The sequence below is a fragment of the Onychomys torridus genome, chromosome 21 (assembly GCF_903995425.1).
Source record: "Onychomys torridus chromosome 21, mOncTor1.1, whole genome shotgun sequence".
Classification (NCBI taxonomy): Eukaryota; Metazoa; Chordata; class Mammalia; order Rodentia; family Cricetidae; genus Onychomys; species Onychomys torridus.
The window spans coordinates 9,298,758-9,312,726 of NC_050463.1; the positions used below are offsets into that span (position 1 = coordinate 9,298,758).

Genomic DNA, 13,969 nt, shown 5'->3' on the forward strand with positions numbered 1-13,969 from the left:
TGCATAAGCAACCAGGCTTCAGAGAGAGATGAATACTGGTACTAAGCTGTTTTTTCCCCTTTTTCATTTAGTCTATGGGGTCCTGTCATTCACATTCAGGGTACATCACCCTTCCTCATTGAAGACTCACTGGAAAGATCCTTACAGACATGCCCATAGGTGTTATTCCAAATACAGTCAAGTTGACAGTGAAGATTAATTATCACAAATGTCAATAAAAACATACATATGCTTTGTAGAGTAACACTCCCAAGCAATAATACCCAGAGAACTATGATATGGACAGCAGCAACCTTCCAGACATGAAGTATCCTATATAATACTCAGAATAATGAGGAGGTACTAGTAAATGAATGAAAAAGTTGAATAGTGAAATATATTAAAAGCTGAGAAATAGATTTTAGGGCAAGGTGATGGTGGCAGTAATTTCTCCAATACTGTGTCATACCTCTGAAGTAAGGATTGAGTAGCTTCTTTAATGCTGATTCATGTAGTTTGTCAAATTGACTCAAAGCATACACCCAGCAACAAGATAATGGTAGTGGTTTAAATAATAAATATTCTCTACAGGCTCAAATATTTGAATAATTACTCCCCGTTGGTAGCATTGTTTAAGAATGCTACTGGAGTAAGAATATCACTGGGGTCAGTCTTCAAGTATTTATGGCCTTGCCCCACTTTCTCCTAGATCCTTCTGATTCCTGTGTATATTTGAGGTGTGATATATCATCTCTGACTGCTTCATACTATGGCTTTCCACCATTGTGGACTTTGTCCCTGGAACCATAAGCCAAAACAAACATTTTATTCCATGCATTGTTTTTAGTTATGCCATTTATAACAGCAACAAAAGTATAACTAACACAGAGTTGAGGGGCTGAAGAGATAGATCAGTGTTTAAGAGCACTTAAACACTCTTTAAGAGGACCCAGGTACAATTCCCACAATCCAAATGGCAACTTACTATAACTTCAGTTCCAATGGAGTGGACTTGTTACCTCCTTCCAGCCTCCATGGGCACCACAGACATGCATGCAGACAAACACCCATATACATAACATAAAACAGGAAATGAAGTTGATACTATGAAGTGGAGTTATTGCTGTGATTGACTTGATGACGCTGTCCTTTTGAGGAGGAAGTCGGGACTAGAAACCTGGTTGACTCTATAAGCAGAGCTTTAACAGCTGTTATTGAAGGCTCTCAAAACACAATAATGCAAGGAGTAGTCTGAAGCTGAGGAGATCTCAGAGAGAAATAAATTTTCTGTTAGTCCCTGGATTAGAGGCTACTTGCACTATACTTCAATAAAGAATGTAGCTGTTTTCCACCCTTCTTCTGATAATTGGTACATCTAAACTTAAAAATAATTGACTAATTTACTCATCTGAGGACATTTCAAGGCAGCACAGTGCTGAGTCTGTGCCTGGTTATTACTGATTATCTCACTCACTTCTATAAGGAAGATCAGAAAGCAGGACAGAAAGAAACTTAAAGTATGCACTGTAGAGAGAAAAGAACCCTAGAAAGTTTATCAATGCCCCCAAAGAGGCTGTGCTTGTTGGAGGTTAGGACCTCAAAGTTACACTTCTTGATCTGCACTGGAACAATGAAAATGAGCCCTGAGGACAAGACTACAATCAGCTACTGAAATGAGAAAAAAAGAAAGCCCAAGGAGCTTTTGTTGTGAGATTGCATAGCAACCATGTTGCATATGTGATCCAAGGAGGCAAGGACCCATCCTGAACTGGCAGCAGAACTTGGCACTTTTGTCACCAAGTTCTCAGCTTTAGAGGCATGAATAGTGCAAGAATGAGGGTGTTTTGGACTCTTTCTGTGGTTTCAGGGACCTCCTGGGGGAAGGCAAAGTGGGCCAGGGCATGCATTCATGAGAGAAGGCTATGAGAGCCCACTGTGTGGATTTGTAAAAGTAAAACCTGTATTGCAGTGGATATCTCAAGGTGTTAGAGTTGCTAGAGCTATGAGATACCTGCCAAGAAGAGCTTAGCACAAGGAGTAGAACTAGCCCAAGAAAGAGAGAGAAAGAGATCTATGTTGAGGCAGCAAGCCCAGAGGAGCAGAGCCATCTAAGTCCTTATTAACTAATGACCCAGATACCAGACATGGAGCTTCAGCATTTGAGGTTTACCCTGTTGTGTTTCATTTGCTTTGGTGTGATCTTTCCTCACAACGCCTCCATTACTCCCCTTTGGAGAGGTAATGTGTGCTCTGTGCCATCGCCTGTATGAAGCATACAATTTGTGTTTTAGTTTTACAAGGGTCACAGTTAAGAGACCATTGAGTCTCAGAATAGAATTTTAACTTTGGACTTTTGAACATTGTAGAGACTGTGAGAGACTAGGGGAGTATTTAAAGTTGGTCTAAATGCGTTTTGTCACATGAGATGGCCATGAACCTATGGCAGCCAAGGTATCAAATATAACAGTTTAAATAAAATGGAAATATGGATGGCTACTTGTAGGACCTATTACCACATCAAAACTCATGCTGTGCTCTAGGCCCCCTCAGTATCACAAATATTTGTTACACATTTTAAAGTTTGTGTTAGCATCCTAGTCATTCTTACCTCCTCACCTACTCTAAATGTCCCTCCCTCTTGGGATATCCCCCAGCTACTCATTCTCCTTACAACCCTGCCCTCCTCTCTCTCTGTTTTGTTCCTACTTCCCTCACTATGTTTTCTATTCTCCATCCCATGATAATCTCCCCTCTCATGCAGATAGCCATGTCCATGTCCAGTCTTCTGGCCATGTTAAATTTCTTTCTCTCTCCATTTTGAACCCTTCCAGATATCTCTGACTATTTTCTATCTCATATATCTCCAAAAAACTTCCCCTGTAACCATACCATGAAGTAGTCATGGCATTTGTTTATACAGATACCTGATGCCACTCTTATCCCCATCATTGTAGACTCCTTTCCTGGAACCATAAACCAAACCAAATTGTTTCTTCTATAAGTTACTTTTGGTCATGGTGTTGATCACATAAACAAAATGTACCTAATAGAAGAATAAAGTTAGGATAAAGGAGCTCACTATTAGAAATGTATAAGGGTAAAGTTGAAAAAGAATACTACTTAAAGCTTTTCTGACACAATGCTCATACTGTCTCAAGAGATAGGTGGAAAGAGAGGGAAGCATCAATACTTACATATCAAGGAATAGATTTGGCTTAAAGACTGCAATTCCCTTTCTAGCAGGGATACATTTAATAAAATAGGGTGAGGGCCAAGAAAAGCTTAAGAAATTTACAGAGAAAGTAGATGTGATGTAAATGATCTACAAAGGACCAGAACTGATGTTGATAAAAAAAAAAAAAGTGTGAACTTCTGTCTTTTCTAAGGTTACCAATCTGCTTCTGCCTTTAGGAGTATTGCTGATTTTTTTCTTTATACACTAATTCTCTTGTTCCCACTGACCATATGTCCCTGGCCCAATTCATGGTTCTAGGACATAAGAACTTAGAAATCTCAGCAGGTACTCCCAGAATTCTGATTTCTTCCCATAATAACATGACCAGTCTTTCTGAACATCCATTTTCACTGCTGACAGACAAGAGTTAAAGTTTAAGAGAGGGGATTGTTTAATGATTAATTTTAATTGTCAAATTGATGCAATTTAGTACTAGAGTTGTGATTATTAGTTTTAATTGTCATCATGACAGAAGGTAGAATGGTCTGGGAAGGAAATCTCAATGAGGAATATTGTGGATTCTGTCAGCTTGAGGGCATGCCTGTGAGGGATTCATTTTATTGAGTTAATTGCTGTGGGATGACTTTCCACCCTGAATGTGAACAGAATCATTTCTTGAGCTGGGCCCAAGACTGAGTGAAAAAGGAGATAGCTGCCTCATATCTGGCCTTAAATCATTCATTCTGTCTCTGTTCATGACTGTGCCTGTGAGTAGGTGTTTAACATTCCCTCTACCTTGATTTTCCTATAGTGATGAACTATAATCTGGCATATTGAGCTAAGACAAACTATTACTTCTCAAAGTTGCCTATTTCAGGGTATTTTGTCACAAGGAAAATGAAACAAAGAGGGCTACAGATCAAAGATTCCTTGATCCAAAGAGTCACATGGCCCCTGTCTGTCAAAAGAGTATAACAGAAGTACACTTGGTTAATACTTTTACATTGTCCATGATTCTTCTAAAGATCTCTGAAATCTGCATGAACTATCAATGTTTGATCAAAGGTCATAAGAATTTTCAATAACAATTAAACTAAAACTTTATGCTCTTTGGTTTTTGTTTTTGTTTTGTTGTTGTTGTTTGTTTTTTGTTTTGTTTTTTGTTTTTTTTGTCAACATGGCACAATGAAGGTTCTTTTTGAAAAAGGGACCTCAGTTGAAAAAATGCTTTCATAGATTGTTGTATTTTTGTGGAAACATTATGACAAAGGCAACTTATGAAGGAAAGCATTTGATTGGGGGCTTATCATGACATGAAGCATGGCAGTTGACAAGCACACATGATGCTAAAGCAGTAACTGGGAGATTACATCTCAGTTGATACATAGGCAGGAGGCAAAGAGAGAACTAACTGGCAGGGTCATGAGCTTTAAAACCTCAAAGCTCACCGCCAGTGCCACACCTCCTAATCTTTCCCAAATAGTTCCACTAACTGGGAACAAAGCAGTTAAATGTATGAGCCTATGGAGAACATTATTATTCAAATTGCTATATTAAGTAGGCATCTAAGAGCAATCAAGTAAGCAGCACTTCTCCATGGTTTCTGTTTCAGTTTCTATATCCAGTGTCGTGCCTTGAGTTCCCAGCTTCCGTCTGTAATAGAATGTTACCTTGAAGTGTAGGATGAAAGAAACCCTTTCCTCCCCAAGTTGCCTACAGTGTTAATCACAACAATGAGAAGCAAATGAAGACAGACTTCTTTACCTTCACATTTCACATGGGGCTCAATAATTACGCTATTATCAGGTCCTGCCCAGAATCCATCTTTACAAATACAATGAGTGCTGTTGTAGCAGGAGGCATTTTCATTACATTGAGGGCAGGATGCTGCAGGGAACACATAGTACATTTATGTATTGTCTCATGTCCTTTGAGGAACGTCTTTGTATCCATCCCACTGCTTGAGATAAATGCTCACAATGACTTCCCATAGCCATATTCTTATATAAATATCTATTTTCCAAACTGTAAAATTTCAACTAGGAGACCTTACTTTTCCTTCCCTAGGAGCTTTCTTTAGCCATCAAGTCTTCATTCATCACCAGAGGACAAGTTAGTAATGCCTTCCCTTCAGGAGTGGCTCCTTACATCAATGACTGACAGGAATGGGTCTACAAAAGACCTCTTCTGGGGAACCTATTATCACGTGTGGATTTTGTTTTCTTCATAATTATGGTATCTTATCATAGTGATATCATGAGCATCAAATGCAATCTCATGTGTAGTTGCTCAGATAAGTGATGTAAACAATGATGGTGATGATGAAGATGTTAGATATAGGGCAATTGTAGTTAATATAAAGATCATAAAAAATTCAACACTTAACAGTGACCACTTCACTTCCAGGGTAGAAAATTCTATACCCCACTATCTTTTTACCCAGTTTCATCCATGAATAGACTCACCTGAAGTATTCTTCAGTTGTAATATTGACCAGACAAGCAGGACACCAAGAGCTAAAATAGAAAGATGAGGAAATATTCTAATTCGGTTCCTTTGGGGCTCTAGCTATGCTTGCAAGTGTTATAGTATTTGTCTGCCTTATGGAGAAGACTCTTATACTCGTCCACATTAGTTCACTACAGTGGTCATGGTAAATTGTGATGAGTATTGCATTACTGAAAAGAGAAATTACATCTTATTGTGGCTGTGAACCCACCAGTGACCCTCCAAGGCTGGTACATAAATTCTACACCTATGAGCTCTGCTCTGTAGTTAGGACTCCCTCCTATCAGTGCAGGCTTCTGAGCCCACATTACGTATGAATCTAATCCAATCACCATATAAAGGAAAGCGCAATGCAAAAAGAAGGCATATGTTGGGTGACTTTTCTAGTTGAATCTGTTTTTATTATTTTCAGAAATAGAAATACCCTGGTTGATTTTGTCAACAACACAAACCTGTCCTACTTGGAAGAGGGAATCTTTATTGAAATATTATTTCCTCAGATTGGCCTGTAGACAAAACTGCAGGTATTTTCTTGATTAGTAATTGATGTGGGAGGGCCCAAGGCACCTTGGGCAGTGCCACCCCTGGGCAGGTGGCCCATAGTTGTATAAGTAAGCTAGCTGTGCAAGCTATGGAGAGCAAGCCAATAAGCAAGATTCCTCTTTGGTCTCTGCTTCATTTAATTCTTTGTGTTCTTGCCTTGAATTCTCTTTATGAGAATTGTAATTGTAAGCTAACATAAATCCTTTCCTCCCCAAATTCTTTATTTTTACCACAGGATCAGAAAGCCAAGTGGGAGAAGAATCTAATAATAATCCAAAGGAATTATTCTAACTAAGTCTACCTTGGTGATCCAATTAGTTTAATTGAGGTTACTTCCAAAAGCATGTGTGAGGTCTTACTTACAGGAATATGGTCAACTGAGGTACAAGTATGCCACTAAAGAGTTTCTTTCCCAACACAGCGATCATAACTGCTTATTTGCCTTTTGGGAAACAGACAACAAATATGCTCTATGAAACCACGTCTCCATAAGGGAATGCTAGTGAATCTAATGTTGTAAAAGTATTCTTTCAATATCAGTTTCAGTATGATCTGATTCAAATGTTCTAGGCATGTGTGCCATGAAAAGAATACTGGGTTCCACAAGAAGGTGAAGTTGATTTCAATGCTGTATTTTATATAATACACGAGGGTTTAGACATTAGCATTCTACCATGTAATCATGTGTAATTAGAAAAATATATATTGTTATACATGTTATTTAAAATACTCTACATTTTGTGTGTATTGAGTCTCTGATCTAGTACAAGTTTCAGAAATGTGGTACATCTTGACTCACATTGAACATATTCCTTGTGCCCAAGTGATGCACAAAGCTGATGGAGATAGTGTTTATAGTAGACATTTAACCTGCAGTGATGCTGATGTTCTCAGGAAGATGAGTGAAAAGTAGAAAAGCACAGACCATGTGTATTGGACCTCATACCCTCTAGCTGATGCAAAAAGCTTCACACACCATTTCACAGAATGTGATGAGAACTAAATCTCCTCCTTCCTGGGACCAGAAATTTCCAGATAACAAATGGAGAATGACTGAAGCCAGAAACATTCCACTGTGCACTATATAAGCCCATAGCTATTCCATATGCCCTTGATGCAGGAGTGTCCTCAGGACCTTTCCTTCACCTGCACAAACACAAATATGAGACAAAAACTATTCCGCCAAGTCCAGCTCAAGAGTCCTGCTCCTGGGGCTATTTACTTGGGCATAACAGTTTCCTTCTCCCTACTCTCATATAGGGTACCATAAAATAATTTATTCTGTGCTCTCTGAGGTGGGTGAAACCCCTGTTTCACATTATCACTCATCTGGATCCCTGACAACACCTTTGCCTAAAGGTTGATCTTTCTCTGACTCTCTCAATTTCCACTTCTCCTCCCTCCCCAAATCCTACCAAGGAGTACCCTGAAAATACAAGAACAGTATCATATTGGGAAGGAACAGCCATGTTTTGTAGAAATCTGATTCTGCTAACATGTTTTTGAACAGACATTTTTACTGATCATAGAAAGCAAATGTTAGAGTTAAAAGGAAAGTTAGTGTTAAGACTGTGACACTGAACACTCTGAAGATAAATCATAGGGATTGCGGGTAAATCTGAGATAAGCAAGCCGAGCAGACAGGAGGAAGCAGAGTGCTGTGGGAAACAAATAACAACAAGCAGCTCTGAAGTCTCCAAAGGATTCTGGTGGGATCCACTGCCTCACCACCCTTCCTCAGGAACATACGTAAGACACTGTGACAATCTAATCTATGTTTGCATCTAATTGTAACACACTAAATTCTGGATAAGGACAGCTTCTAAAATGTCTCCAGCTACTCCAAGACCACTCTAGCCAACCTCACAAACAAGGAGCTAAACCTTGGGTAAACAAGAAAACCCACAACTACTCTTGACATCTCTGATGAAAAGTAGCAACCCCTGTTCAGTCAAGACAATAGTTCATTAAAACTAAAAGCCAATCACACAGTGTGAAAATAAGAGAAGGCAGTTTAATTGATGAAGAGCCATGCCAAGACTGAGAGTTAGCTGATTAAGCAAAACCCAATGGATGATATGATGGCTGATCTTGGTTATCAAATGGGTAAAGAGGGTCTTAGTTGAAGAGTTGCCTTTATTACATTTACCTGAGGACATGAATATGAGGCCTTTTTTTATTGCTATTTTGCACTGCATAGAAAGTAGGATATATACATTCATCTCCAGGTGAAGTTTGCCTCCATCATCACAGGGTACTTAATGATGATTTTAATATTCATACTCACTGTCCTGGTCTTTTTGGGCCCTTCATATAAGACAGAAAACTCTGAAGTGGGGCAATGACAGAAAAGGAAGTGTACCAAATTGAGCAACCAAAAGAGATAGAAACAAAATGCAAAACCATTTCTTAAACTGTGATGTGAAATTAATCACTTTATGTCAGATCCAAGAACACATTGCACAATTTTAGACACTGAATATTTATTATTATTATTACCATGATGATGATGATGATGATGAAAATTTTGTAGATATTTATTTTCATTTAAATCTGTGAACTTCTCTGATAGATTGCTTTTCTGTGTAAAATGTCAGCTTTTGCTGAAAATTTAGTTTGGTTTTGTTCACTATGGGTTTTCATTTTCTCTGGTACTTATAGGCACTGCATGAGGAATCTCAAACCAAGAAATGCAGCACAAGAGTTAATAGCACAGTCACATGACACTGTTGCTAGAAAAACTAACAATTATGGGTAAGAAATGCTACAACAGCAAAGCTACAGGGAGATGAGAGTACTCTTTTCCACTTACCTGTGGCATGCAGCAGGTACCTGATTCCCATATCTCCAGTTGCCACCATCAAAGATCTGAGAATCTATCCAAAAGGGCTTGGTGAGAGTTTCTGGAATGAATGAATTTATGAACAATGATCTCTTGGTGGCCAGAAAACTTAGAAGACAGATAAATAATGCATATCAAACCCATTGACTTTTGTCTCTTTCCATCAGTATCTTCATCTGACAACCCATCTTGAGGAAAATATATGACAAAGATGACCAGAGTAGCACTGAGTACAGCAGGCATGCTTACTCCTCAATCAATAGCCAAGAATCAGCATTCAGTGTATCTCAGTTCTGCTGGGGTTTAAAACCCAGCTCACACATTGATGACTCCACAGTAAGGTTGTTCTTACACTCACTGTTGCTATTGCTTTTCAAGTTTTCACTAGCAATTACATCATTTTGTGAAGGGCAATATTACATTTACATATGACACTGAATCATGAAAACAAAGATAGTTTATTGCTTCACAGTTGCATCATTTTCTATGATTTCACTTAAGGCCTAATTTTGTAGCTGGGAATATACTATGTATTATAATTAACTGTAGTCTCCATATCATGCTGTAAAGGTCTACAACTTCAGTTTTAATATCTGAAATTAGAACTTTTGAATACTACCTTATTTATGGATTTGTACCACCTCAGGCTTCATAGTCAACATTCAATTCTTCTGAATTTCACATTTTCTTTATTCCAAAAACTGTACAGTCTGGACCTGAGGACATGGCATTCTGTGCAAGCATAAGGAGCTCAGTTGGAGTTACTAACATCTATATAAAATATGGGAACAGCTACACGTGCCTGTAATCCCAGAAGTGGAGAGTAGAGAAAATTATATCTTTCTGGCCAGTCATCCTAGACAAAATGGCAAGTTTCCAATTTGGCTAGTGATCTTGTCACAAGGGAATAAAGTGGAGAGTGAGGGAAGTTAGCTGACACCCTCTTCTGGTTTCTGTGTGGGCATGCATAAGTACACACATTAATGCTCTCAAAAAGCATGTAACATAGGTGTGCACCCCCACACACATGCAGACACTGGCTCATGGACACAAGTGAAAGGAAAAAATAAAAACAAATAATAGACAACAGGGTCCCATAAGCTCCCACAGTACTGTACTCTTTCTGATATTTGGGGAGTTCTTTGCAGTTCATGGCTACTGGGTGAAGAAAAGTCATTTTTCTTCAGGAATGTTGCCACTGGTAGATTGTCTATGTTTAAATAGATGGCTTTATATCCAAAAATAATTATGTATAACTAATTTTGGACTCTGTGTTATTAAAAACAGAAGAGTAAGATATAAAGTTGGAGGGGTATATAAGAGGGGAGGTCTGGAAGGGGTGATTGGAAGGTAGATGTGGTCAAAATATATTGTGTGTACATGCATAAATTCTGAAATAATAAATCAAAAAATTAAAAAGCATGCCTGCTGTGGGATTTCTTTCTGTATGCTGTAAATATCTGTTGCTCTGGTTCATTGATAAATAAAGCCATTTGGCCTGTGGCAAGGCAGCTTAGATGCAGCCAGGAAATCCCAGCAGAGGCACAGAAAGAAAGCAGAGGAGACACCAGCCACTGCCAGGAGAAGCAAGATATAAAAGTACTGGCAAGCCATGGCCACCTGGCAACTTACAGATTAGTAGAAATGGGTTAAGTTATGGCAGCTAGCTAGAGAGAAGCTTGAGCCATTAAGCCATACAGTTTGTAAGTAATATAAGCCTCTGTGTGTTTACTTGTTGGAGCAGCTGCAGGACATGGGTGGGACACAGGAAAACTTCTGACTACATTTGGGTGCCCAACGTGTTGGCTCAAGTTTCCACCTAAAACCTCAGAGAACTTAATAAGAGATTCTAAAATGGAGCTAAAAACAGCTTCCTAGTTTTGTCTCAGGCAAGCCATGAACTACAGTATGGTGGGTTCATGGCATGCGAGCTTGAACACAGCATAATGGATTCCTACTGCAGCACACAGAGATGTCTCTAAGCCATGCAACCAAATGCATGGTGGATTTAGCTTTTGCTAGTACAGAAAAAAAAATAAGAAAAAATAAAAAGGAGGGTTTCAGGCTACACAATGCTGGATAGAGGCATGGACTCACTGCTTCCCAGTGTCAGCAGAGACCATGGCACCCAGAGCTGGCAGTGAATTACCCCCACCATGTTGGGAAGTTGAAATAAGCAGATTCAGCAGCCCTGGCTGCTGAATCAATCTTAGCCACTCAGTTTAACAATTTAACATCTCTCCTGGTCAGAGAAGAGTGTAGATTCAGAGTAAGTCATATTCAGTTGGAATAAACCTCTAAACAGTTTATAATGTGTGTAAAAATGTATGTAGACTTAAGAAAGAGAGAAAAGGGAATATATGCAGTTATATAAAGAAGTAGATTTAAAAAATAAAGTCTTTAAAGGGATAGTAAAAATAATATAAAAAATAGCCATGTAAAGATGGAAATCACACACAGAGTCTGGATTATATTGTCTTTGGGATTTTTAACTGGAGAGAGACATTTAACTGTAAAGGCTGCTAAGTTAAACTCATGCGCGAGCGCGCGCGCGCGCGTGTGTGTGTGTGTGTGTGTGTGTGTGTGTGTGTGTGTACATATATATTTTTTAAAGGTATCTTGACTTCAAAATATGGATCTAAGTATATGTTGCTTTGGAAAGGAGGCTCTGTTTTTGTTCTCACAGGAAGCAAGAGGCTATGAATTTGTTCTTGGTTAAAATGGATCAGATTTGATCAAGCCAGACCTCCTGAACTTTAACAGGTGGTACCTATCAACAAAGGTTATAGACAATCTTCCCAGGACTTGACCATTATCTCAAATTTTCTCAGGATCCCGATAAGACTACCAGCACACACAATCATCAGGAAGTAGCCTAGAAAACTATGTCCACATTTGCAAAAACTGGACTATGGATATTTGACTTTGTTTAGATTGGTTACAAATTTTATTGGTCACAGTCAACATCTTTCTAAAGAAAAAAAAAAGGAGGATAGGATATAGATATGATAGGAAAAAGGATAGATTATTGAATCTACATTTAAAGAGTAATAACTTATTTGAAATGTTTTACATTGCTATGGATTTTAGTGTGTTCATACAAATTTAAAGTTAATTATATATATATATATATACTTGTTTAAGGTATTATTATGTTTGTACAGCTCATTTGAAATTGCAATGTATAATTAAGAAATACAGATTAATGATTAGTCACCCATGATAAACTTATAGTTAGTTAAGTTTTCTAGGTATATAGATATATTTCAATTAGGTAAGTAGTCTTTAAACACTTCAAAGACCTACAGAATATGGCATTTAAAATGTTTTTAAAATTTAGATTTTTCTGGACAGTGTGACACATCAGCTCCTGGCAGCACCAATTTACTTCAAAGAGGAAGATGGGCATTGACAATACTCCATATGGAGTTTATCTTCTTCTTGGCAAAAATAGCCATTTAGGCAAGAAATTGCTCTTGCCTGGACTGCTGGTAATATATTGTATAAATTGGACATACAGAACTCAGAGCAAAATAACCACTGAATTTTCCAAAACAAGGTAAAATGGTCCTTCAGTTTCCTACTTCACAGAGGAGACTGCCAGACATTCTACAGGACACAGGGAGAAGCAACTGAGAAACTCTAGACCTATAGGCTGAAGATGGACGCACCAACATTGCAGAGGAACTTTGGGTGACTGTCCAGGCAGCCAGCTGTCTCTGTCATTCTATATTTTTGGAAGTTGCTTACAATGTACTTCCTGTTTACTCAGGTAATATTATATCCTTCTGGAGTCTTTGATGTAGTTGAAGACTAAATGGTTATAATTCTCCTTGGTTATGATAAAAGGTAAATTAGATATAAAACTTTAGACTCACAAAATAGGATAGATAGTAAAATATTTTCTAATTTTGCCAAATATAAGTAGACTAGATATTGTAAGTGTAATTCTTGCTTGATGACTGTTCTATAATATGTAATTTTACTATATTAAAGTTAAACCTTCCTTTTTGATTAGACAAAAAAGGGAAGTGTTGTGGGATGTCTTTTTGTATGCTGTGAATGTTTGTTGCTCTGATTTATTGATAAATAAAGTCATTTGGCCTATGGCGAGGCAGCTTAGAGGCAGGCAGGAAATTCAGGTGGATAGACAGGAAGAAACCAGAGGAGATGCCAGCTGCTGCCAGGAGAAGCAAGATGCAAAAGTACTGGTAAGCCACAGACACATGGAAACTTATAGATTAATAAAAATGGGTTAAGTTATAGGAGCTAGCTAGTGAGAAGCCTGAGCCATTAGGCCATACAGTTTGTAAGTAATATAAGCCTCTGTGTGTTTACTTGTCCAAGTTGCTGCGGGACAGGCGAAACACAGGAAAACTTCTGACTACACATGCCCTCTTCAAAAATGAGTTAGAAATACTTACATTCATTTTTCATTCATAAGGTAATTCATTGAGATTTCTTATATGGTGATTTATCTGACCATTCTAAACAATTTATTAGTATGTATCTGTGATTAAAAAAAATAAGGTGCCTCATACTTTTGGTGATAAATACTAGTTTTTTTCAGGTGACATTACTAAGATTTGCCTCAAATAGCTATGAAGGGGGGTGGTTTCTTAAGAAATAAAGAGGAAACAAAATTGTACAGGACTTTGTCACTTTTGAAGCTAACTTGGCAATGGATCAGGGAGAGACATTCTATTACCATATTTACACACATGTATATTTGAAATTTTACAGGATCAAAAAGGGTGTGGGAGGATATAGGTGAGATGACAAATTCAAACTGATAAGTAAGTAAATAATCAAATCAATAGCAAGGGGCAGAAGTTTGCATGCTAATATCTATAAGAAGCAGGGAGAATAATCAGGAAATATCAATACCAGAAACTGTTAGACAGGATCAGAGGTATTATGAG

At 38.1% G+C, this 13,969-nt stretch overlaps 1 protein-coding gene across 1 annotated transcript in view; it reads right to left on the bottom strand.

Moving 5' to 3' along the window:
• The window catches only part of Adgre3 (adhesion G protein-coupled receptor E3), a 39,667-nt gene extending 30,601 nt beyond the window's left edge, over window positions 1-9,066 (bottom strand). The window contains exons 1-3 of the mRNA XM_036170495.1: window positions 9,018-9,066; window positions 5,620-5,670; window positions 4,919-5,041 (exon numbers count right to left, since the gene is read on the bottom strand). Coding sequence (XP_036026388.1) covers window positions 4,919-5,041; window positions 5,620-5,670; window positions 9,018-9,066 — 223 coding nt within the window. The remainder of the gene's footprint in view (window positions 1-4,918; window positions 5,042-5,619; window positions 5,671-9,017) is intronic.
• Between the last annotated feature and the right edge of the window lie 4,903 nt (window positions 9,067-13,969).